The sequence below is a fragment of the Eurytemora carolleeae genome, unplaced genomic scaffold (assembly GCF_000591075.1).
Source record: "Eurytemora carolleeae unplaced genomic scaffold, Eaff_2.0 scaffold387, whole genome shotgun sequence".
NCBI classification, from domain to species: Eukaryota; Metazoa; Arthropoda; class Copepoda; order Calanoida; family Temoridae; genus Eurytemora; species Eurytemora carolleeae.
Window position 1 is genome coordinate 130,318 of NW_019396360.1, and position 24,974 is coordinate 155,291.

A 24,974-nucleotide genomic window follows, 5' to 3' on the forward strand; every position below is an offset into this window, starting at 1 on the left:
CACTCATTATATCTTCCGGGAATATGTCTTAACTTCTGAATGCTTATTAAAGAGGAATGCAGCGTTTATTTAAGATTTAATAGACGTCATGGCTTCTATTATAACATAATAATATTAATCATATTTATATAAGTAAAAGTTCTTGTATATTTGGGGAAAAGTTGTTAAATATTTGTTCAAAACTGTGATTTAGTGCGATTACCTCCTAAAATATAGTATTTTGTAAACAAGTCTCCTCNATATAGATAGATAGACAGATAGATAGATAGATAGATAGATAGATAGATAGATTTAGATAATTTTAAACCGAATTCTACACAAAACTGTGTTATTTCTGGTAAAAATTGAATTTCTCTCTTCCTTCAAAAACATTTTTAGAGAAGATTAACATCAACAGGCATGTACAAAATATTATATTTTAGGATAAAATTGCAAGACATTTAGCCGGAGGATATGGGGGTACGGCTAGGACGTGCTACGGGTGAGGGCGTTGCCGCAACTCTATTTGAGTGAGTAAATTGCGGGATGAAGGCTATACAGTGCGGCTTGCCTTTCCCCCCTCTCCGAACTCTAAAAGTAGATGACTTTTGGATAATTATTTATTATGAAGTTTCATTATTGAAGTTTTCCTGATTGATTGATTTTGTGTAATCCAGAAGAATGACAGAATCCCAATGAGCGCGGCAATTGCACAGATTGCGCATTGTGGAACCTGATCCAACATGGCGTCTGAAAACCTTTTGTCAAGAACGTCACATGGCAAATCTAAGAAACACTGGCGTAGCACAAACAAAATAATTTTACTGATGTTTTAACGTTTTTAAATCCGTTTATGAATAAGGATCGATTTCAAGCATGTTTCCATTTGCTTTATACCTTTTTTATATATCTTTTATCCAACATATTTATATTAGGATATTTTTAACAAGCAAATCTTGAAAATCAAAGATTTCAATTGTTTCCTCAGGTATATTTTGCATCCATGATTAATAATTAACAATTCAAAATTTTACATTGGTTTTAAGTGATTTGTGTAAGCAATTATAAGCTTAATCTTTCAAAAAAGTTTTATTCCGGAAGTTTGTTTTGCTAAATTAATAAAAAAATATATTACATCAAAGTTTATGGATGAAAAAAGTATAATTGAATATGTATAAATGTTTCCATAGCATGAGGGTTCAAGAATCCGCATATGACGTCACGCTCGCCTCTATAATTAGCGACGTCATATGAGGATTCTATCTGTCTATGCTAAGGAGACGACATTTTCCGTACGTTGGAGTGCATCCCGAGTAACCAACTCTAGAACTGTGAAAGAGTTTGATACAGCTTTAGAAATACGTCATAAGATTCCCTAATTGCAGGTCACTTATAGTACCCCTAAGTACTAACCGAACCGCAAAAAAAACAAATTTCTCAATTATTAGACTAAAAACAGTGTGTGTTCTTCTGTATAATATTATTCAATATCCCAGGTTATATAAGTTATCTACTGTTTAATCTTCTCAGTTGTACTAAATCCAATCTTTAAACCTCTGAAGCATGTTGTCATGCTATTTTCTAATAAATACAGGGTTGTCCACAGAAAATGAGTCTTTAATGACGACTTAATTACTTTAAATTTTATATTTTATCATAAACTAAGTCTTTGAAAGATACAAGTGTACCGAATATTATTGCTGGGAGCAACGAATCTAAGATAAAAGAAGATGTAATGTTACAGGGTGTCCCACGAAACATGACAGTTTGTGAATTAGTTTAGAATGTCTTCTTCCATAATATATGTTGAGTTGTTTGATACCAAAGACAATAGTAAAAATATTATTTGGGAGTCATTTTGTAGTATAATTGATTTCAAGTAAAATATATTTAAACAAAAGATTTTTCTAACGAAATAAAAAGCCTTTAATATCTAATACAGTATAGGGAAGACGACATTCAAAACTATTTATCAACTGTCATGTTTCGTGGGACACCCTGTATCTCTGCAATCTGATTATTAGTGTGCTAACCTTGTAAAATATCGGAAAATGAATTGATAATCTTATCTTTATAGATCCTTTAACCCTATTCCTGCTGGGGGGGGGGGGTCAATTTGACCCCCCCCCTGTAGTTTTTTTTACATAACTCAAAAAGTATTGGTCTGAGGCTGTTGAAATTTTCTGACTTTTCTTACATACCCAAAGCCCTCCCTTTAGGCCTAAAACCGGGCTTTAATACTAACTGCCTGAGTCCTCAGGCACACTGCCTGAATGACTGCTTTTGCCTGTAACAAACTAAATCTTTGTTTTGACGCACTTTCACTTGTCAGATTTTGATAAAATTTAGCTTTTTGGAAAGCCTATGACATAAGGAAACGGATTGCACAAGTTTTGCGAAAAAAAAATTGCAAATTTTTTGCAAACAACCTGTCAAAGGAAATTTGCACATTTTTAGTTTTTCTTGATTAAAAATCAGGTTATTTAAAATTTTGCAAAACCTTTTGCATATTTAGAATGGCATGGTCAAGGGCTTTTCAAAAATGTATAATTTTTCATTTTTTGGACAAATTTTTTTTTGCAAACATTTTTACTATAAAACTGGATTTTGCGATAAAAATTCAATTTTCGCAAATTTGCAATTTTTTTTGCAGATTCTAAAAGTAGAGCACAAGAGCTTTCTAATGATGTATCATTTGTCATATTTGGACATAAAACATGGGATTTAGAGGGGGGGGTCAAATTGACCCCCCCCCCAGCGTATCCTGGTTTTCAAGTACCCCAGCAGGGATAGGGTTAATGTACAATATCGGACATTTATAATCTAATAACAGATCCTAATAGGATCAATAATATTGAGAAAAAAAACGTTCAAAATAGAATTTTGGGAATTCTGTTTAACTAAAGTAAATTTCCCATTAAATTGTACAGTGTTAACACAAAAACTCTGAAATAGGAAGACGACTATTAAAGTGAGGTTTTAACTTTAAATAGTCCAATGCGCATGAGACAGCTATAGTACATTGTAAACAATCCCATTTCACTTGATTAGTGATTAAACAAGTGTCTATTTAAACTTTTTGCTTTGTAACAACATCAAATACACTAGAGTATTGCTATAAAGTCGTCTTCCTACTCCAGAGTTTTCTGGTTATCAAAGTAATCTTAAATATGTTCAACCATAATTTCTCTTTTTTGAAAGCTATTGTGAGAAATAAAAAATGTTTTGAATTTCTGAAGTGTAAACAGTTACCAGATAAACTCAACTCAAAGTAGAACTTGAAACCCATGTTAAATAAGTTCCCGTGGTTCTTCCGAGTTCCCCATTCAAAATTTGAGACAAACCAGTCAAAGGGTTCATGAGTTATGACTTATGATTTGATATACAGGGTTATCTAAAGTCAAATTTGAAGACTTTCATGTCGTCTTTACCGTCTAATGTTGGTAGCGCTGTACAAACAGACAAACGGAGATTAGTGCTTAAAATATGTAACGCTTGAATCAAAATTACCGTTCAGAGTAAATCTAATCATTGGGAATTCAGGACAACTGAGTTACTTTCTGCTGTGTTAGGTACTTTCCCAATGGCAACTTCCCAAAAGTGCAATTTCCCAAGCTGTAACTTCCCAAAGGTTAGGTTAGGCCCATGAGGCGCCGCAAGCTGCAATTGGGGCTGAGCACTGCAGCTAAGATAGACTTAGGAATTAGCCGTTTGGGAAATTGCACTTTTGGGAAGCTGCCACTTGGGAAAGTACCAAACATCTGCAGCAGTCCATAGAATAAGAAAGAGACAACTATAGAATAATGATGTAATTTTAATTGACCCTCCATGTATAAGATAACAAACGCGTCCGCAACGGTTCCCTTTAAACCTTAGTCTGATCATATGACGGTGATAAATTAGTGTCTAAGTGCTAGTAGTTGCTCCAGTGTTACCAGCAAAATAATTGCAAATTAAAATCTTATCTTTTGTCTTTACATCAAGGTGTGTTTTTACGTTAAACAACCTTGTTAATCAATTAAATAATTAAATAGTTTAATAATGAAAGGTCTAAGCCTTCACATCTGAAAAAGTTCAACCCAGGCGCCACTCTGAGGGAGAAGCTCAGAGATAAACAATATCACTTCAAAACAAGACGATTTTTTCCACTTGAGAAAATATCAAATATTCACCTTACAAATTCAAATTCAACTGCATTATTATTTGGATCAGTAACATTGCCAAGTTTGTGAATGCCTAGATATTATTTGACCTCGATATTTCATAATGCCTGAAACATTAGAGCGAGTTGAATGCCTACATATTCAAGCAAAAAAGAAATTTTACTAGAATGCAAATAATTTATTACATATTTTATTGGTCCAACCTTGCCTTTCGTGGGCCAACGTCTTAGCCAGGGGGGGGAGGTGATAGTTTCCTGCCTATGTGCTCAGTTAACTGTACTGTAATTAAACAACTGTTAACTACAAATGATATACTTGGACAATTTCTTTAATTTTAATCATTCTCAAACCTTCCCTGTGGTCGCGCAAGGTCCCACACAAAATTTGGACCCGTTCGGTTCAGCCGTTTATTGGATATAAACAGACAGACAAGCAGAGTGTATAGATAAATATAACAGAAATATAGACATATTTTTAGCAAGACATTCAGTAATGTAGGCATAATATTGTCAGGCGAGTCAGGCATCCATTATCTAAACATTCATCATATGCCAGATTTTGTAAAAAATGTTGTAGTATTAAACAGATCATATTCCACAAATATGCAAACAATCTGAAACCGACAAGATCTCACAACAACCTGAAAATCTCAGGTTTGCTCTTGTTATATTTATTTAATTTTTATTTTGCATTTTTTACAGATATAATTGATATATATTATAACATTTAGTCCATATAGTCCGTATTACGTCACTAGTACCACAGCCAATGGCAGTGCAGTGTACTGGTGACTTGATTTCTGTCTGTACTACGTGACAACAATACTGCACTGTCAGTGGCTGAAGTTATTGTGACATAATACAGACTATACGGACTGTATGTAATAATATTTTCAATTATATCTATTGAAAATGCAAAATGCAAAATAAAAAATTATAATATTAGCAAACCAGGGATTCTCAGGCTCCTGTGGGATTAAATTGTTATCAGATAGGTTGCGTAATTGTTGAATATGATCTATTTAATACTAAAACTTTTATAAAAAATCTGGCATATGCCTGCATTTGGTATCATTTTGACACAGATTTATGCCAATTTCTCGAGACAGGAACATAAGATAGATGTCTTATAGGTATCGTTCAAAACCTGAGATTCTCAGGTTTCATCCTGTACCCCCTTTCATTTTTCCTTTACAGTCCCTTTAACATGCATTATCAATACCTATTTATGTTATTTTTTCTTATTAGTTTTTATAATGATTAAACTTACAATGAATATGATAATGCGTAATAGAACGGCGTTTATTTCGTAGTATACAAACAAATCAACATAACATGTTTATCATACAATTTAGTGTACATGGTACATAGAAAATACAATACACTGTTCAGTATACATACAAGAAAAAATTGACAGTATACTGTGCACACATTTCAGCCCTTTCATTTCCTCTCTATCTCCTCTCCACCCTTAGGCGGGTGCTCCAAAATTTTATCTAAAACATACAATTTTTTAAGTTTGTTGCACTGGTGTAATATTTGCTTCTTTTAATCTCTCAAAACCAGCAAACAAATTTATTGATATGGTCTCAGTAATAATCAACAAGTTATATTTTTTTTAGAATGAAAAAAAAATATTCTTACAAAATGTGAGTGTAGGGGTTTTAGAGGAGGTCAAATATACATTAATTGAATTTATGGATATGTTTCTAACCTATAAGACCAAACTCTAAGGCTTGCTGAGGATTCATGAATTTGTCTCGTTCTAATATTATCAAAATGAGAAATAATTCAAATTTATTGAAACATTCGAAAAGAAGAGAATAATTAATAATTATTTATAACTAATTTAAAGGGAAATTTTACTTTACTATGGGTTCCCAAGACCAATTTTACTAACAAAACATCCAGATCGCAGAATGGGAAAGAGGGACGGAAAATAATGATGAGGGAAGGAAATGAATGATGAAGGGGAAGAAAAAGGATGATGAGGAGGGAAGAAAATGAATGATGAGGAGGGAAGAAAATGAATGATTAGGAGAGAAGAAAATGAATGATGAGGAGGGAAGGATATGAATGATGAGGAGGGAAGAAAATGAATGATGAGGAGGAAGAAAATGAATGATGAGGAGGAAGAAAATGAATGATGAGGGAAGAAAATGATTGATGAGGAGGGAAGAATATGAATGACGAGTGAAGAAAATGAATGATGAGGAGAGAAGAAAATGAATGAGGCGAGTGAAGAAAATTAATGATGAGGAGAGAAGAAAATAAATGATGAGGAGGGAAAAACAGGAATGATGAAGGAAGAAAATATATGATGAGAAGGGAAGAAATTGATTGATCAAGAGAGAAGAAAATGACAATGGAGGGGGTAAGAAAATAAATGATGAGGAGGAAAAAAATTAATCCTATGGTGGAAAGAAAATGGCTGAGGAGAAGGGAAGAAAATGAATTAAGAGGGAAAAAAAGAGGAAAAAAATGAATGATAAAGAAAAAATAGATAATTACAGGGGATCGACAAATAAAATGCAGAAACAAGGTTTAACGGTTGAAAAGAAGTACAAGCATAAGAGCATTAACACACATAAGTAATAAACTATTCATTTTCTTGCTTATATAGTGAACAAATCGATTAACATTTTTTTTGGGAGATATTAATATAAAACATATAATTTTGAAAATATGCCTAATGAAGATTCAATCATATCGTAGGTTTGTCCTAAAAAAAAACATTTAATAGACTTATATCTTTGATCCACCGATCTAAACGATTGAAACCGTGAAGAAACTAGGAGGCTCGGCCTGTTTCATGATCTGGAGGCGGGTCTCTAGACGTTACATGATTAATAGCGAGGCAGGGCCGATTCAAGACACAATCAAAAATGCGCGAATATCCATAATTGTTCTTTTTAAGTCTTAACGAATTTAATACTTTCAATTATGGTTTCTATTTGAAAGGAATTTGCGGAATTCTGCTACAGAAACAAAGAAGAAAATTCGCAGAAATAAATACTGGCAAGCTAGAAAAACTGAAGGTTTTAAGGGTACCGTCGTGAATCGGTCTTTGAAATTACAAGAGCAAGAAACCGACACTTTAAATCAAATCAATCTTAAATTTTACAAATCGAGATGCAGCTTTTATTCTACAGTATAGACCACTAGGCTTTCAGGGCGCAAGCGCCCATCTTCTATTTTAACTTTAAATTGTTGCTTTATCTGTGCGCATCTTGTATTGTATACAATATAAAACAATAACAAAAATGTTCGCATATTTAATAATATGTTTTCGTGGATTTTCAAAGTTTTACAAAAATCGAATATTTTTGGAGACAAATGTTTGTAATAAATTTACCTGGGGTCATGTCGGTCATGAGAGTTGTCCTTAACATTTTTGGGCTTAATCCGTTCTGTTTTTTGATGTTTATTGGATACAAATGGACAGATGAACAGACAGACAACTTTAAGCAATATATATATTTCTTAAATAAGCTCAGAACATTTTCTATTGTTTATTTCATATAGTTTCTTGCTGGACATATATATTTTTAGTATCTATATTTATACATAAATAAATACATCTATATTTATACATAAATATAGATACTAAAAATATCTTATATTTGTACCTGTATGTTTTACATAAATATTGTTTAACTGTCTCTTCAGATTTGTAATCTCTTCGGCCTTAACAAAAGTATTATCATCATCCAATTATAAAGTTTAAAAATCCGATTTAAAATATTCTTATTGGCCTACTTGTATTAGAATATCAGTGGCCTGCCCCTGTGCTCCTCCACTGGGCTGATGAACCATAATTCTAGAATTGGGAAGAGAATGTCTCATGCCCTGGAAATAAAACATTTTTGTTGCCTTAAAAACAGGGTCTCTATTAAATTAGTAAATATCTTAATAAAAGTACATAACACTACTATATTAATTATCGGTCCGTTGAGGGGATACTACTATACATTTATATCTCAGTTCTTTTTTATTCAACAAAGAAATATCAAAGGGAGTGTCTGGCTAGACACGAGAGTGCAGTTAATTAGGGAAATTTTTCAGGAATCAATTGAGAACTAAAAGACGTTTGTAAGGTGTATAATTATTCAGAAAGAGTGAAATATTAATCATTAAAATCCACCTGAATTGTCCAACCCGCCAGGCAGGCGTACAGCGACACAACCTGCCCACCTGGCGTAGGAGGTAGAACATACGTACATTTGTTCCTGCAGTTAGGAGTAGACTACCCATACTAAAGGCTTGGCCTACACACCAGGTAGAAATAGTAGGTAGAACAAACTTACATGTGTTCCAGCAGCTAGGAGTATACTACCCATGCTACAGGCTTGACCAGGTAGATATAGGAGGTAGAACATACTTACATGTGTTCCAGCAGCTAGGAGTAGACTACCCATACTACAGGCTTGACCTACACACCAGGTAGATATAGGAGGTAGAACATACTTACATGTGTTCCTGCAGCTAGGAGTAGACTACCCATACTACAGGCTTGGCCTACACACCAGGTAGAAATAGTAGGTAGAACAAACTTACATGTGTTCCAGCAGCTAGGAGTATACTACCCATGCTACAGGCTTGACCAGGTAGATATAGGAGGTAGAACATACTTACATGTGTTCCAGCAGCTAGGAGTAGACTACCCATACTACAGGCTTGACCTATACACCAGGTAGATATAGGAGGTAGAACATACTTACATGTGTTCCTGCAGCTAGGAGTAGACTACCCATACTACAGGCTTGACCTACACACCAGGTAGATATAGGAGGTAGAACATACTGCATTGTGTCGTATATTGCCAGCCCTGCAGTTACACTTCCACCAGGAGAGTTTATATACCTATAATTTGTTGAACTAACAATCAATCAGTCCATCAATAAATGTGTAACTCAATTAATCTGAAAGTCATATTCAATAGATTTTTAAGTCAAATTAAATCATTTAAACTTGTTATAATTCGCTTGTTCAGCCAGTAAATCAGTTAGTAAGACAGTACATAGATAAATCAGTTGTTGGTAAGTCAACAAGTCTGTCAATCTTTTGATCTGGTGCATTCCCAATGCAGAAAAGTATTAAGCGTTCACGTTTTTTTGGTGACAAATTGGGGCCAGGGCCTGGGATTTGTCATTTTTTTTTGTCTAGGAATCAGGGACAGAATTTAATAAATTGGAGAGGTCGCTGAACTGCTAACAGCCAGCTCAAAAACTGAATTACCGATTGAAATACTCAATCTTTATTTTTAATCAATGATTCAGGATTTAAGTTAGCGTTAGGTAGTTCAGCTACATCTCTCCAATTCATTAATTACGGGATTTCATGAATGTTAGAAGTAGTTGAACTACGTAAACTTCTCTTCAACTTGAAAATATAATTGGTTGAACTGGCCTTACAGGGTTCAACTACTTCTTGCTATTAATTAAATCTGTCTAATTTTCTGTTTGTCTTGTAGTAAAAAATGAAAAAAATGATTACATATGTATAGGTTTCTTAGAGCTCTCTGACTGCAGGAAAAGAAGTTGAGCAACTACTATACTTGAAGCATAATCGTTGACAGGACCCATCAAACAAATTATTCGATCCTAGGAAAATGTAAGATTAAACAAAATCAAACAACAAATAAGAATGTGTATGATGTTTTCCCCCCTGAATTTGTTTTCCTCAGAAAAGATTATTTCTTAGAATGCTAAAAAACAAAATTAAATTAATTAGTTTTTCTCGTTAGTTTATAGGGAACGAAAATTATACCTTAAGAAGTCTTGAATATATATCGTAAGATCTTTCTCCTCTGCCTGTCTGTTCTATCACAATAGGAATCAGGTTCATGTTGGGCTCCTAACAAATAACTAATATTTATCAATATTATCTTCTGGACTTACTGTCTATAGTTAAATAATATAGGTAATGTTGATCCGCTGCCCTTCCGCTATACTGCACATCCGACCTGCGACAGCTGTTTATTTTTGTTCAGGGTTAGGTTAGGTTAAGAGAATTTCTTGTACGAGCGCTGTGGCTAGGACGGGCTAGGGGGCCGAGCGCCGCGGCTAGGACAGGCGCTGCGGCCAGAAGTCCATCTAGAAGCTGAAAAACCACGTTCTAGTAGGTCTGATGGGCAGTAGGACGGATAGGCGTAGGTCCAGAAATACACCATCAATAATATACACTTATAGTGAGGACGCAAATTAATTAAGTAAAGGGTGTCCCATGAAACATGACAGTTGGTAAATAGTTTAAAATGTTTTCTTCCATATATATATATATATATATATAGAAAAAGAAATTCAAACCTGTTCACCAACTGTCATGTTTCGTGGGACACCCTGCACTTAGATTCATACAGCCAATAAACAATATACATTAAGGTGTTTCATTTTAACATAACATAAATTTTAGATTCTATCAAATCAAAACTTTTCAAAATTACTAAACAGATAAAAAACAAAACATATCAAAACCAAACTTATAGTTTTCAATAATAATTAAGCGCTTCGTAAGATGTATTTGAGTTGAGTTAACTAACTTTTCTTTTCAGTTTTCTAAAGTGTGAATGACAAAATATCGGAGTTTCATAAAAAATCTCACAAAGAAGTTCCGTCAAGACTGTAAAAATGAAAGCAAGGGAACAACTTACGTTCCGTATTTACACCCTTTAAACAAGAATTTTCATTTATAGTCGAGTCAAGAGCTATGACCTGTGTGCACTAAAAGTTAACTCGAAAAATGACTTGAATTCTGTTACCTGATGTAAGGATTTAGAAGGTAGAACGAGAGGTTTATGAGCGCTAACTAATCCTCTCATCCTCGGCAACAACATCTTTAATCCGGACATTTTCTGAAAAAAATGATCATCAACTATTTATTGATATTGGTTCTTTATCTTTCGATTTTTTATCTTTCTTCTTTTTCTTCTTTGAGGAGGACAGGGTTGAAAACTCATCAGCAGGTTCACTATCAGATTTCTTACATTTTTTATGCTTTTTGCTTTCAACCTCAGGTTCCATATATTCTTCATCCCATTCAAGCTTTCGCTTAATGGGTAGTTCATTTATGCCAATCATCCCCGGGAGGTTCCCGTTGTAGATCCTCTCCTCCTCCTCTTCTTCAGTCTTCACCTCGACCTTGATATCATCCTCTTCGTCTTCGTCTTCTTTAAAGGTTATTTTACTGTTCTCTAAACCGGGTTTAACACTCTGACTAACAACTGAAAAAAAATGTATTTCAACTAATTGAATCTTTTTCAATTAACTTCCAAAATATAAACAGAGGTCATATCATTTATCTTGTACGCTTGATCTCGATAACCAATGTGGGCACTTTAAACTATAGGATTAATGTTTGATTCCTTTATTAAAATAAGCCAAATCTAGTTAAGTTCAGTGAATCTTTTTCGATGAACTTCAAAATATTATTAAAGGTCAAAACCTTTGTGTGGAGTATCATTAATCTTGAACGCTGATCTCGATATCCAATGTGGACACCTTAAACTTGAGAATAAATAATAATTGATCCCTTCACCAAAGATATCCCTGCAGGATATAACCATCACGGAACATAAAAAGTGGATACAATTTATCCATATATGGAGATCAATGCCAAATCTTGATAGTCACAACACAAATGTTCTGTGTTTAGGTTATGTAATGGAATTGTCATGTGGAAGTGTCATGTAATTGTGGAATTAAGAAAATGATATTTTTTCGACCTTCTTGTGTGTAATTGATGTTGTTATAGGAAAATAGTTTTACGAGTAGCCTTTAAAGTAAAATAACCCTGTGTACACTGCGCAATTGCATTCTTAATGTTCATATGAGCATTTAAAATCAAAACTTCCTATTCCACAGTTTTATGGGTACATTCTATGATTACGTAACTTAAAAAATCTAAGATTTGTAATCGCTCATAAATGATCATCGAATGATACGAATAAAAGAGTACATCTGAAGCCAAATATGAATTAAAAAAGATGTTTTAACACTATGTAAAACTTGAGTACACGACCAATCAACAGACATCTGTATTTAGGGATATTTGGGGAGCCTTTGGATACCAAATATAAAATATTTTATGCTTCATGTTAAAAATTGAAGAATTTTTTTTAAAATCGTAAAACTTAATCTTTAAATGGGTATTATATGCAAAAAGTGGCCGTTAGATGGCAGTCAAAAACCTTTCGTGGAAAGGTAGGCCTGCTAGACTATCCCGTGAGAATAACCCCGTAGATGTAAACCAACCTGATTGTAAAGATCCGAAGAGTTTGGTTCGACTGAACAGATGCAACACCTCTGTGAGCTGAACACTGCGAACAATAATATGTTAATAGTTTAGGTTTACTAAAGGGACAGTACACGTTTTTTCAATTAACAGAGTGGCAAATCCGATTCACAACGCTACCCTTACAAGGTTTGTCCGATCAAGAATTCATCAAATAGCCATAATTCTTCATTGTTAATATTGATTATTTTCAATTGTGGGTTTCCAATAAGGAAATTTTAGCTATTACATTATTAATCCAAAAATGTACAGTTGTGAATTGGACATACCCTCTCTTAATAGAGGATCAATTGAAATAACGATAACAGTTCCTTTAACTTAATTCAGTGTTGTGGACAGTTCCTTTAACTTAATTTAGTGTTGTGGACAGTTCCTTTAACTTAATTAAGTGTTGTGGACAGTTCCTTTAACTTATTTCAGTGTTGTGGACAGTTCCTTTAACTTAATTCAGTGTTGTGGACAGTTCCTTTAACTTAATTTAGTGTTGTGGACAGTTCCTTTAACTTAATTCAGTGTTGTGGACAGTTCCTTTAACTTAATTCAGTGTTGTGGAAAGTTCCTTTAACTTAATTCAGTGTTGTGGACAGTTCCTTCAACTTAATTTAGTGTTGTGGACAGTTCCTTTAACTTAATTTAGTGTTGTGGACAGTTCCTTTAACTTAATTAAGTGTTGTGGACAGTTCCTTTTACTGATTTCAGTGTTGTGGACAGTTCCTTTGACTTAATTCAGTATTGTGGACAGTTCCTTTAACTTAATTCAGTGTTGTGGACAGTTCCTTTAACCTAATTAAGTGTTGTGAACAGTTCCTTTAACTTAATTCAGTGTTGTGGACAGCTCCTTTAACTTAATTAAGTGTTGTGGACAGTTCCTTTAACTTAATTAAGTGTTGTGGATAGTTCCTTTAACTTAATTAAGTGTTGTGGTAACAGAAACCGTTGTTAAGGGTTAAAACTAAGAGCACATTATTTCCTTCCTCGTTTTAGTTTTTAATATTTATAAACCCTATCCCGATTGGGCTATTTTTGTCTAATGTAGATTTGATTTAGCCCGTAGGGTTGAGATTCAGGAGTGTGATACATGTCCCTCCCTAGTTCAACTTTTCAAGGCCTGCTCATAAAAAAAATTAAACCTCTAACTTTAATGGTTAGGATGTAAGGGGGGATTTTTAAATAGTTCAACAAGTATGTCGAAATTTTTTTCAAAAATAAATACTTTTACTTTTGACAAATATAAAATATGACACAATTATTACATACTTTTTTTCAAGGCCTTCTCAAATATGTAAGTCTTAGCCATGTTGCTTAACCAATATAAATGAGTTTTAAACAATTTCCGATTTTTTAGACATTGGTTATTCTCCACACAAACCTATGTATCAAAAAAACATTTTGAGGCAAAATTTGTTCACAACTATGACGTTAAAGAAGGAAAGAAGTTAAATAGCGTTCTAATGTAAGCCATTTTTAAGTTAATCAGAAGAAACTACAGGGGGGGGGGTGAAAACATCCCCCCATCGTGATAGGGTTAAGATTACTATTGAAATATTTTAACTTATGCTTTATGGAAAAAATTACTATTTTCCAACAGTGAACGAAGGAAAGTTTTTTTCGTTCACCCTTAAAAAGTAAAATCTGAAGTTTGCCATGTGTTAAAGGGTCCCTTATAAGCCATTAAAGGGAGTGACCGGCAATTTATGATAGTTTAACCATGATTTTTTTAGGATTCATTTGACACATATAAAACGTTTCAGTGATGTATAATTACTGAATCGCAAAGTCAATGTTTAAAATCATACATTTGGGTGGTTAAGATTGAGAATTGTTTTATTTTTAATAACAGAATATACAAAAAATAATTTAATGTGTAGGTACATATTTCTCAATTAAAATTTTCTCAATAAATCAATGTTAGAATCAATCATTTCTTTTTCATGCCAATATATTGAATTTTTTTATTCTTTTTGAGTTAGTTCGCAGATTTCTTTAAATTCTTCAAATGTCGACTTTTCAAAAAAAGTTCAAGGATATCTACAGAAAATGAGACATTACAGAAACCAATAACTGAAAAAGATTACTTATTTTCTCGATGAAAATAGTTATTTTTTATTTTCTCAACCTGTTCCTAAACAACGTATTAGTTTACTATAGAATTTTACCACAAATTTCGTCGTCTATGAGGATTTTAAAGATTGAATTTGCGCTCTTGCTGAACAAATATGCACCGTAAAAACGTCTCATAGGTCTCAAATGATTCCCAAACAATTTTTCCACAATACTACATTCTCAGTTCAACTACCACACATTGCCGGTCACTTTAAAAACTTTTAATTTGTCAACACACCTTATGATGTCGCCATGCCCCAAACTAGTATCCGCATTCTAAATTAATAATTAAAGTTAATATTTTTTTACGTTTTGAATCCAATATAAGACATTGGCCAAAGTGTTTAGAACTAGGGTTGGGAGACAGGGGTTGTAACATATTAGAACTGCTTAGAAACTGGTATATAAATAAACAAAAGTTTTTAGTAAACAATGTTTTCACAAACCCAGCATTTCTACCCTGTGGCCTGAAAAATATTTGACCTTTGATTACAATCTTAATTACTGTTTTGATCTAGTTGGCCTTAAACACGTCAGAGTAAGATGTGTACAAAAACCTTTTTCCCGAACATCCAGCACCCCTTTTAATTACTCACATTGGATAAAGTAGAAGAGTAGATAAAACTGAAGGACAGTTTTATAAGTATGCATCCTCAGAGGAGATTATTATGTGTACAAATGGACTTTTTGCTTATTTATTTCTTTAATAGAATGCTCACAATAAATAAGCAGTAATGGCCCATTTTCTGTACTTTTTAGAAATATTATTATAATTAGTGGCTGAATCTGTGCACATCTTCTCTTTGTACAGTATAAAAAAGTTTAAGGATTTCATAATATTTTTTCGCGCACTTTCAAAGTTTTACAAAAACTAAAAAACACAAATTTTTGAAATTTTGATCATTCATAAACCTTCCCTGGGGGGCCCACACAAAAAAAATTTGGTCCCGATCGGTTCAGCCGTTTTGACGTTTATTGGATACAAACTGACAGATAAGCAAAGTAAATATAGATAGATTAAAACGTCAGTTTCTATATAGGTTTCGAAGTAAAAGAATATGTAAAAGATCTACCTGGTGGTGTATCACAGTTAAACATATTTGATCAAACAACCGACAATCTACAGGAACACAATCATTCAGTATTAGCATACCATTACCCACCCTTAGTAAACAGAACACAATCATTCAGTATTAACATATCATTACCCACCCTTAGTAAACAGAACACAATCATTCAGTATTAATATACCATACCCACCCTTAGTAAACAGAACACAATCATTCAGTATTAATAAACCATTACCCATCCTTAGTAAACAGAACAATTTGCTATTCTATTATATTCAATACTAAAATGGAGGTACTTTTTAATTGATTTTTAACATTAATTCTTTTTTGTATATTTCGTCATTGAATTATTATTTACTTTCTCTTAAATCTGAAAACTGTTAAACTTCTGGCTCGGAATCCATGGATGATAATGTTGATGACTTGAGAATCCAATCCTTTAAATATATAAGCACTCTTCTCACTTCTTTATGCAAGTTAAAAATAGATTTGTCTTAGATCCAGAAAACTTTTGAAGTTGCAAAAAGGATTTAGGCTTTCCTGTAAAATGTTAATCCTAATAGTAAGTGAAATAAGATTTAAATTAAAATAGATGAAAATATATTATTTGAAAAAAAGTATTCTCTAATAAAAATATTGGACAAGGAAAGAAGAACTACAAAAATTAAGTTTCAAGTTAAGACTAATATGACATTGCATATTTCAGTTTAATAAAAACTTGCCTTAATTTCTCAAAGATTTGTTCTTCTCTACCAAACCAAATCAAATCAAATCAAATCTAATCTAATCTAATCTAATCTAATCTAATCTAATCTAATCTAATCTAATCTAATCTAATCTAATCTAATCTAATCTAATCTAATCTAATCTAATCTAATCTAATCTAATCTAATCTAATCTAATCTAATCTAATCTAATCTAATCTTATCTAATCTAATCTAATCTAATCTAATCTAATCTAATCAAATCAAATCAAATCAAACCAAACCAAATCAAATCAAATCAAATCAAATCAAATCAAATCAAATCAAATCAAATCAAATCAAATCAAGGCTCCATTATGCAAGGTGGGGTTTCAATTCACTATGGACTCAGGTTTTTCAGACCAAATCTGTAAAATTTTTAGTTTCTTTAAGATTGGCCCTGATTTAAAAAGGTATTCCTACAAATTATTATCCTAGCCGCTGACCAAATATGAGCCATGCCACCATTTTGTGGGACCTTCCATTTGTAAGTTGCAAAACGTGAATAGTGTTTATGATTATTGATGGGTCATCTCCCTAATGAATTTCAATTTCTTGGTAAATACGTATTAATACCATAATAATTGAATAATTGAAAAATTGAAAAATTGAAAAATTGAAAAATTGAAAAATTGAGAAATTGAAAAATTGAAAAAAAAAGAAAAATTGAAAAATTGAAAAATTGAAAAATTGAATAATTGAATAATTGAATAATTGAAAAATTGAATTATTGAATAATTGAATATTTGAATAACTGTGTTCCTAAAATAGTTTTGGTAGTCTCGTAGACAGTTGCAGTGGCAGTTAGACCCCTCACCGGCCGGAATATATAAACCTGTATGTAATAAAATAATGTAAAACGATATAAAACAATGTAAAACACTGTAAAACAATGTAAAACAATGAACAATGTAAAAGGTGTAAAACGATGTAAAATGACTTATATCTATGTAAAACAATGTAAAACAATGTAAAACAATGTAAAACAATGTAAAACAATGTAAACAATGTAAAACAATGTAAATTAATGTATAACAATGTAAAACAATGTAAAACAGTGTAAATCAATGTAAAATAACGTTAAAATAATCAGGAAAGGTAGAACCTACCTTGAGATAATATCTAGGAAAGATAGAACTCACCATGAGATAAAATCTAAGAAAAGTAGAACCTACTTTGAGATTATATCTAGGAAATCTAGACATCACCTTGAGATATTTACTAGGAAAGGTATAACCCACCTTAAGATAATATCTATGAAAGGTATAACCTACCTTGAGATAATATCTATGAAAGGTATAACCTACCTTGAGATAATATCTATGAAAGGTATAACCTACCTTGAGATAATATCTATGAAAGGTAGAAACTACCTTGAGATAATATCTAGGAAATGTAGAACCTACCTTAAGATAATATTTAGGAAAGGTAGAACCTACCTTGAGATAATATCTAGGTAAGGTAGAACCAACCTTGAGATAATATCCAGGAGAGGTAGAACTTACCTTTGAATAATTTCCAGAAAAAGTGGAACCTACCTTCAGACAATATCTAGAAAAGGCAGAACCTAACTTAAGATAACATCCAGGAAAAGTAGAACCTACCTTGAGATAATATCTAGGAAAAGTAGAACCTACCTTGAGATAATATCTAGAAAAGGTGGAACCTACCTTGAGATAATATATAGGAAAGGTAGAACCTAACTTCATATCATATCATATCATATAATGTAAAAGAAAGGTAGAACCTACCTTGAGATAATATCTAGAAAAGGTAGAACCTACCTTGAGATAATGTAAAGGAAAGGTAGAACCTACCTTGAGATAATGTAAAGGAAAGTTAGAACCTACCTTGAGATAATGTAAAGGAAAGGTAGAACCTACCTTGTGATAATGTAAAAGAAAGGTAGAACCTACCTTGAGATAATATTTGGCAGAACCTACCATGAGATAAATCTAAGAAAGGTAAAACTTACCTTAAGATTAACGTTGATATGAGGAACCCCATATTCATCAATAAATAAAGTTCCTCCATCTTTGTCCACAGATACATCTTGAAACAACAATCTCAAAAGAAAGGTTTACAAAAATCATTTGCAGCTTGAAAACATTTTTAAAGGAACTATCATTGTTGTGAAACCTAGGATTTCTTTGTTTAGGAAACTTCTCCTACATTCAAACTTCAAACTACTCAAGAATCACCAGGACTTACATGTCCTATGAAAATATAAAATGTCAAATAAGAAAAGTTCATGTTTATCACTGGTTAATTTTTTACAAAGTTAATCAGAGAAAAAGTTTAAAAATCTAAATATTTTCATAATATTCGCCCCCCCCCCCCTAACAGATTCAGAATTAGAATTAGAAATTTGTAAGAAACTAGACTTAAGTTATAATATTGTTCATATCTAGTAATGTTCCTTAATCAATACTCATTTATCAAATTTCTTTTTGTTCTTAAATTGCTAATGTTCCTATTATTGTTCCTGTTTCTAATACTGTGTCCGACCCACCTTAAATCCCTGTCCTAATCCTATATTTTTGTTCCTAATTCCTGAACATTCTTTTTATTGTTCCTAAATCCCTTTCCTAATCCTTTATTTTTGTTCCTAGTTCCTGAACAATCTTTTTATTGTTCCTAAATCCATGTCCGAATCCTTCAATTTTGTTCCTACTTCCTGAACAATCTTTTAATGGTTCCTAAATTCCTGTTCAAAACCTTTAATTTTGTTCCTAAAAGTTAAAAATCTAGTTTTTTAGTCTTTAGACATTAATTTTGACTCTTTTCGAGTCGTTTAAGCCCCAAAAAATGTTGCTCCTAATTATTATTTTTTTTGTTCCTAAAAAATCTTGCCCCCCCCCCTCAGTTAAATCCTGTATCCGCCCCTGAATGTGCGGATTTCTAAAGAAATCTTGAAGATCAATGCAAACTTCTAATTCAGCCTAAAAAAACCCAGGGAATAAGAATAAAGGGAAGGAAAATGGCGCTGGTCTGTCATGAGAAAGCTAGTCGCACTGCTTCGCAGACGAGTTCGTTATCACACGCACACTCTTTTGGTAAAGACACACAACATGACTACAATCAAGGAAATTGCAGAAAAATGTCGTCTTTTAAAATTAAGCTGGAATAATGAGTAGTTTATTGACAACTTTAATCAAATTATTTTCTTTGCATACAAATTTGGCTTATAAGTGTTGACTTGAATATATAAATAATATTTTACATGTATATTAAACTTATATTTAAAGGGAGTGTTCGCGTAAAAGTGAAAGAGGGGTATAGGTTTAATGCGATAAAAAAGCGCTTTTGATCTCTACTAATCTTACTGCTATCTGTTGCGTCTTTAAGGAGCAAATTGTTAAAACCGACTTATACCGAAGAACGTAACGTCAATACAAATGCAGAAAGTTGCAACATATAACTCGGATCGTGCAAAAATCAATTTAATTCCAAACAAATCATTCAGTTATTACAACCGATAATCATCGTTAATTTTTCGACGCATTCGTATTTAGTTGATATTTCATAATATTTTCTATTTTTTATGATCTGATAGCTACTTTTATTCCGGTTTCGAGTATTTTTGATAATGAAGACGACCTTTTCATATTTTCCAGGAATGTTCGAAAATCCAGCGCCAGAGAAATATCTTTAAAAAACGAAATCAGAAATATTATAAAATATAAACTATATACAAATGTGGCGAAAGATAATCGATGACTATAGGTTGTAATATCTGAATTTGTTTGAAATTAAATTGATTTTTTACGGTCTAAGTCGTATGTTGCAATTTTCTCAATTTGTATGGACGCTAAGTTATTCGTTATAAGACGTCTTTAACAATTTTCTTCTTAAAGACGCAACAGATAGAAGTAAGATTAGTAGCGATCAAAAGCGCTTTTTTATCGCATTAAGCCTATACCCCCTTTCATTTTTCGCAAACACTCCCTTTAAGTAAACAATTAACAATAAACAAATGTTAAAGGTTTAAAGGGTGTTGTGCTTGTCCCTTATTAAAAGAAAGGTCACTTGAAAAAAAACAATGCCAGGTTTAGTTCGACTATTTGGGAGAGTTGTGCCTTGGTAGTGAAGTAGCATCCCATCGAAATCCCGATGATATTTAAACAACCTGAAATACAGTTACGGAATACGAGTATATAACGTCCTCATAGTTTAACCCTTACATGGTATTAACATTAACCTTAAACAAGCATTGGATACATATATATAATCTACTTGACCCTTTTCCTACCGGGGGGTGGGGGGGTTCAGGGCGAAAATATGAACGTACTCAAGTGGACGCAAGAAAGGTAAACACTGCAATGGAAGCACAGAAATAGACCAGTTAATGTGAATAAATGGGAGTAACAAAAAAGTACACACATACATATGACATTCGTTCTATTGATTGATTGACAAAAATTAAACTTTAAATATATAAAATATACAATTACTGTTACATAAGTACTATTTCTTACCTTTGGTCTATCATTTCGCAAACTTTTTTATCAATGCTCTCTACGGAACAACAAAATTAATTATAATAATAATAATAATAATAATAATAATAATAATAATAATAACCTCCATACCGCCGTCGTGATAAATGGCCTAATAGCCGTTCATTTCAATATTATTTTACGAAGAACAAATATAATTTCTGTAAGAATATCATAATCTGTAAAACCAAAATTAGTAATTTTAACCCAGAGGTCAGAACTATTGTGTGGAGTATAATCAAACAGAAGTGTGCAATTTTAAAAATAACATCCCCTGCGCCGAGGGGAGAGGAGGGTGTGGAATTCAAATTGAAAAAATGAGGGGGGGGGGAATGGAATTCAAAGTAAAGTATTTTTTTTCACCGATTTTAATACATTTTAGCCACAAATTTTTTATTTACCCTATAAATTTCAGGATAAATGCTCAATTAAAGGTATCCCACCAAGACATGACCACCATGGGAAATCAAAGAGGAATTAAGTTAATCCGTAGGACTGCACAAGATTGAGACCATAAGACAAAGGTTCCGAAATCTGAACTTTGTTTGCCCCCCCCCAATATAATAAAAATCAAATCAAGTCACATTTTCTTGAGACTTGTTTGTTACATTCTTTAAAATAAAATTTTACTGTTGTATTTCTACTACTACTCATATGAGAAGTTATTTTGATGAGATTTGAGATAAAACTTTTGTTAGCTTTTGTTGTATTCCTATCGCATGAAGCATGAAAGCCATATGTATTCTCATTTTCTTGAATATAACCCCGGATCCAGGGATTTTTGCCAGGTCAGCCAAATTCTTTAAATCCATTGCTAGGGGTTGATCATCTGAAAGCTTTAAATATCAAAATTTTAAAAAAATGCAGACAAACGACGTAAAATTAATTTTGCCCTTAAATAAAGATTCCATTTTCGTGTTCAATTTTATATTTATCACTACTACCAGTGCCCCCCCCCCTTCCGTCGTCACTAACTCTGATTCTGCTTGGAAATAGTCTGCTTCACTAGAGCGTCAATCTTCTGTACCCTGCAATAGAACATTTATTAAAAATCAACAAATTCAATAACTGAAAAAAAACGGAAACAGCACTAGCAAAAAATATCCATCTAAACATACAAATCACAATAAAACAAATTCTATTCAATAAAACACAAAGCCCTAATAAAAAACAATATAAAATATCCATCTAAACATACAAATCACAATAAAACAAATTCTATTCAATAAAACACAAAGCCTAAATAAAAACAATATAAAATATCCAACCTTGAAATAGTTTTCATGCTTGCATCAATAGTTCTATAATCTAGAACAAGAGCTCTGTATCCCTTAGCCTCTGCCAGCCTCACATTCAGGTTTGTTGTTCCTGTCAATCCTCCGCCAATTAAGGATTCCTAATAACAAATTGATTAAAGACTCCGCTAATATTCCTGATAACAAATTGATTAAATCCTCCACCAATTAAGGATTCTGAATAACAAATTGATTATAGACTCCGCCAATTAAGACTTCCTTATAACAAATTGATTAAAAGACTCCGCTAATATTCCTAATAACAAATTGATTAAAACCTCCACCAATTAAGGATTCCTAATAACAAATTGATTAAAGACTCCGCCAATTAATATTCCTGATAGCAAATTGATTAAATCCTTTACCAATTAAGGATTCCTGATAAAAAATTGATTAAATCCTCCGCCAATTAATAATTATTATCAACAAATAGATTTAAGCTTCCGCCATTAATTTTTCCTGATAAACGATTAAGAGCATAAAGATAGATTGCGCATAAGACGACATTTTTCATCTTGAAAGATATAAATGTAAAGAGATGTTTTAAAGATATTCCTATTATATAGATTAATTAGGTCGGTTGTGAACATTGGCTGTTCTTATGTCACTGAGTACTTGTGGTGTACATGTGTTCTGTACAGAGAAATTTAAGTTAGTTTAGTCCTTCTCATGTCCTTCTCCAGTTCTCGTCGATATGATATATTGCTCAGTGAAATAATTTGATATTCTCAAAATAAAATTCACTCCTGAGTGGTTTAATAATTATGAAATCCATTAAAACAACAAACCACCCCGCTTATCATTGAAGTACATTTTGACCCCTAGAAGTATGAGTTCGCGGACTGTACAATTCTTAGTAATTTTGCGTACATCAGCTATCTATGTTCATTTATTTATCTATGATTAAGAGCCATTTAATGATTCCTAACGACAAAAGGATAGATAAAATTTTACCAAAATACTCAATAATTTTTGACACTGCTTATTAAAATTTCTTCTTAATAAAGAGGGGGTACGCATTATCAAGAAAATTACCATCAAGCCATATAAATTTCCCCTCAGATGATAGTTGTAAGTTTGAAAATGGTTTTAACAAAATTTGCGCTGTGAACTGTGAACTGTGAACTGTGAACTGTGAACTGTGAACTGTGAAGTCCAATATATCATCGAAATCATTCCCCTTGAACACATATATACCACTATATTGAAGCACATCGTATTGACTATCTACTGTAAAAGCAGAGAAGAACTAAAAGAATATCTGATGGATTTGTAACCTGGAAAGGATTGATGAAGAGTGCAACTTTTGTTGCGCCTTTTGGTAATTCCTAAGAAATCAAAAACCATAAAATAACTCAAGGATTAAGACGAAAACATAAAGTTAAGGATATCTGAGCTAGGAACCAGTGTAGGAAACTCTCAAACTCGATTTGTGTGGAAACTTGTAATTTGAGGATCAATGCTTAATCTCTTCATTTGAGTTATTCCTGCAGTGTATGATTCCCATGCAGGATATCGAATAAAGATCAAATTAATCTGCAGATAAAAATGGATTGAGATCAAGCATTGATCTCAATATCCACAATACACGAGTTCCCAGCTCTGTTTAGCTACGACCAATTAGACGGCACAGAATAGATCTACTCTCAACCAATGATACTTAAAATACGAGTCGGCGTTTATTCACGGAATAAGTATGAATGTAAAGTATCCGTCGTGATTGTTTGGGGTTTCAGGTTAGCACAATCTCAAATCAAAAGTTTCAATCTCAGGACGGGTTGGGTGGATAACATAGCTATTTCATACCTTTGAATCAACACCCATCTTTGTTATCTCAAAAAAAACAAAAAAAAACTTTTGAGTGATTTCAATAAATAAAATTATTTTACGATAAAATAAATACTTAATAAACTTTCAGATTCTAATTTTATTTTCTGATTTCCTTTGGTGGTTTATTAGTCCCAGGCAGAACTGAATACTGTTCGATCTAAACAGACAAAATTATTCAACCTTAATAAAATCATGGATTTTAGGATTTTATTAAAAAATTCAAATTCAAATAGAGCCAATTGGCAACAAAAAACTTAAAAATTTAACTAATAACTTTGTTTTGTTTTTCAATTCAAATGAATGAATCATTTTCTTAATTTTTGTTTTGACAAAATGGTATTTTTGTTTTTAATTACGAGATACCTGCAAAGGTTTAGCAAAAGAATCAACAATAATCTCCGCATCCATTGTAAATCCTAATCCAGTCTTCACATCCTCACTGATAAACCTAGAATTAAAACCCTCTAAAGATTTGTAAAATTGATGTTGTAATTTGATCAGATTTGTCATTTTTCAATTTTGTGTTTTTTAATCTAAATATCGATGATGAACAATGATTTAAAAAAGGCTGAAATGGGAAATTGTCTACTGTAACTTTTAGCTAAATTATGAGGGCATTGATGGAGAACTTTCTTAAAAAATCAAAATAATTATAGCAATTTTTTCTAACATATTGCCATTATTGATACCTATCATTTGTCAATAAATTAGGGGTCATTTAAGCATACGGTCTGTTTCACACTCCTAAACTTTAATTTTTGTTTACCGAAACTTTACCTGGGAGGAGGGAAGAGGGTGGAAAGAGTTTCAAACATGAATTTTTTTAGTTTAGTTTTCTGCACACTTGGAGATAAAGATATTTCTGATAGATGCCCGTTCTCTGTCAGATTAATACTGGCACCTAGAGTACAATCAATAGTTTAAAAGTTTTAAAATGATTCAGGCTGGGGCGCACACTGGATTTCATCTCGATGGGAAAGCCCCCCCCCCCCCCCCCCCCC

At 32.5% G+C, this 24,974-nt stretch overlaps 3 protein-coding genes across 3 annotated transcripts in view; all 3 read right to left on the reverse strand.

Annotated features, from left to right (window-relative positions):
* Window positions 1–5,427: 5,427 nt before the first annotated feature.
* On the reverse strand, window positions 5,428–11,007 carry LOC111701710 (ATP-dependent Clp protease proteolytic subunit, mitochondrial). The gene is made up of 9 exons (XM_023473113.1): window positions 10,902–11,007; window positions 9,911–9,997; window positions 9,638–9,744; window positions 8,863–9,004; window positions 7,901–7,990; window positions 7,771–7,828; window positions 6,831–6,863; window positions 5,856–5,906; window positions 5,428–5,637 (listed from the first exon to the last, which is right to left on the reverse strand). Exons 1-9 carry the CDS (start codon window positions 10,989–10,991, stop codon window positions 5,585–5,587), a joined length of 711 nt encoding a protein of 236 aa, XP_023328881.1. The 5' UTR covers window positions 10,992–11,007; the 3' UTR covers window positions 5,428–5,584.
* Window positions 10,991–21,676, reverse strand: LOC111701709 (uncharacterized). The gene is made up of 9 exons (XM_023473112.1): window positions 21,561–21,676; window positions 20,828–20,867; window positions 20,429–20,478; window positions 18,325–18,401; window positions 17,112–17,184; window positions 15,610–15,656; window positions 14,775–14,812; window positions 12,394–12,458; window positions 10,991–11,363 (listed from the first exon to the last, which is right to left on the reverse strand). Exons 1-9 carry the CDS (start codon window positions 21,658–21,660, stop codon window positions 11,011–11,013), a joined length of 843 nt encoding a protein of 280 aa, XP_023328880.1. The 5' UTR covers window positions 21,661–21,676; the 3' UTR covers window positions 10,991–11,010.
* LOC111701698 (protein TBRG4) overlaps window positions 21,677–24,974 on the reverse strand; it is a 9,838-nt gene continuing 6,540 nt past the window's right edge. The window contains exons 11-16 of the mRNA XM_023473099.1: window positions 24,751–24,874; window positions 24,337–24,421; window positions 24,086–24,130; window positions 23,421–23,471; window positions 22,117–22,244; window positions 21,677–21,876 (exon numbers count right to left, since the gene is read on the reverse strand). Of these exons, the coding sequence (XP_023328867.1) occupies window positions 21,819–21,876; window positions 22,117–22,244; window positions 23,421–23,471; window positions 24,086–24,130; window positions 24,337–24,421; window positions 24,751–24,874 (491 nt within the window). The 3' untranslated portion in view covers window positions 21,677–21,818. The remainder of the gene's footprint in view (window positions 21,877–22,116; window positions 22,245–23,420; window positions 23,472–24,085; window positions 24,131–24,336; window positions 24,422–24,750; window positions 24,875–24,974) is intronic.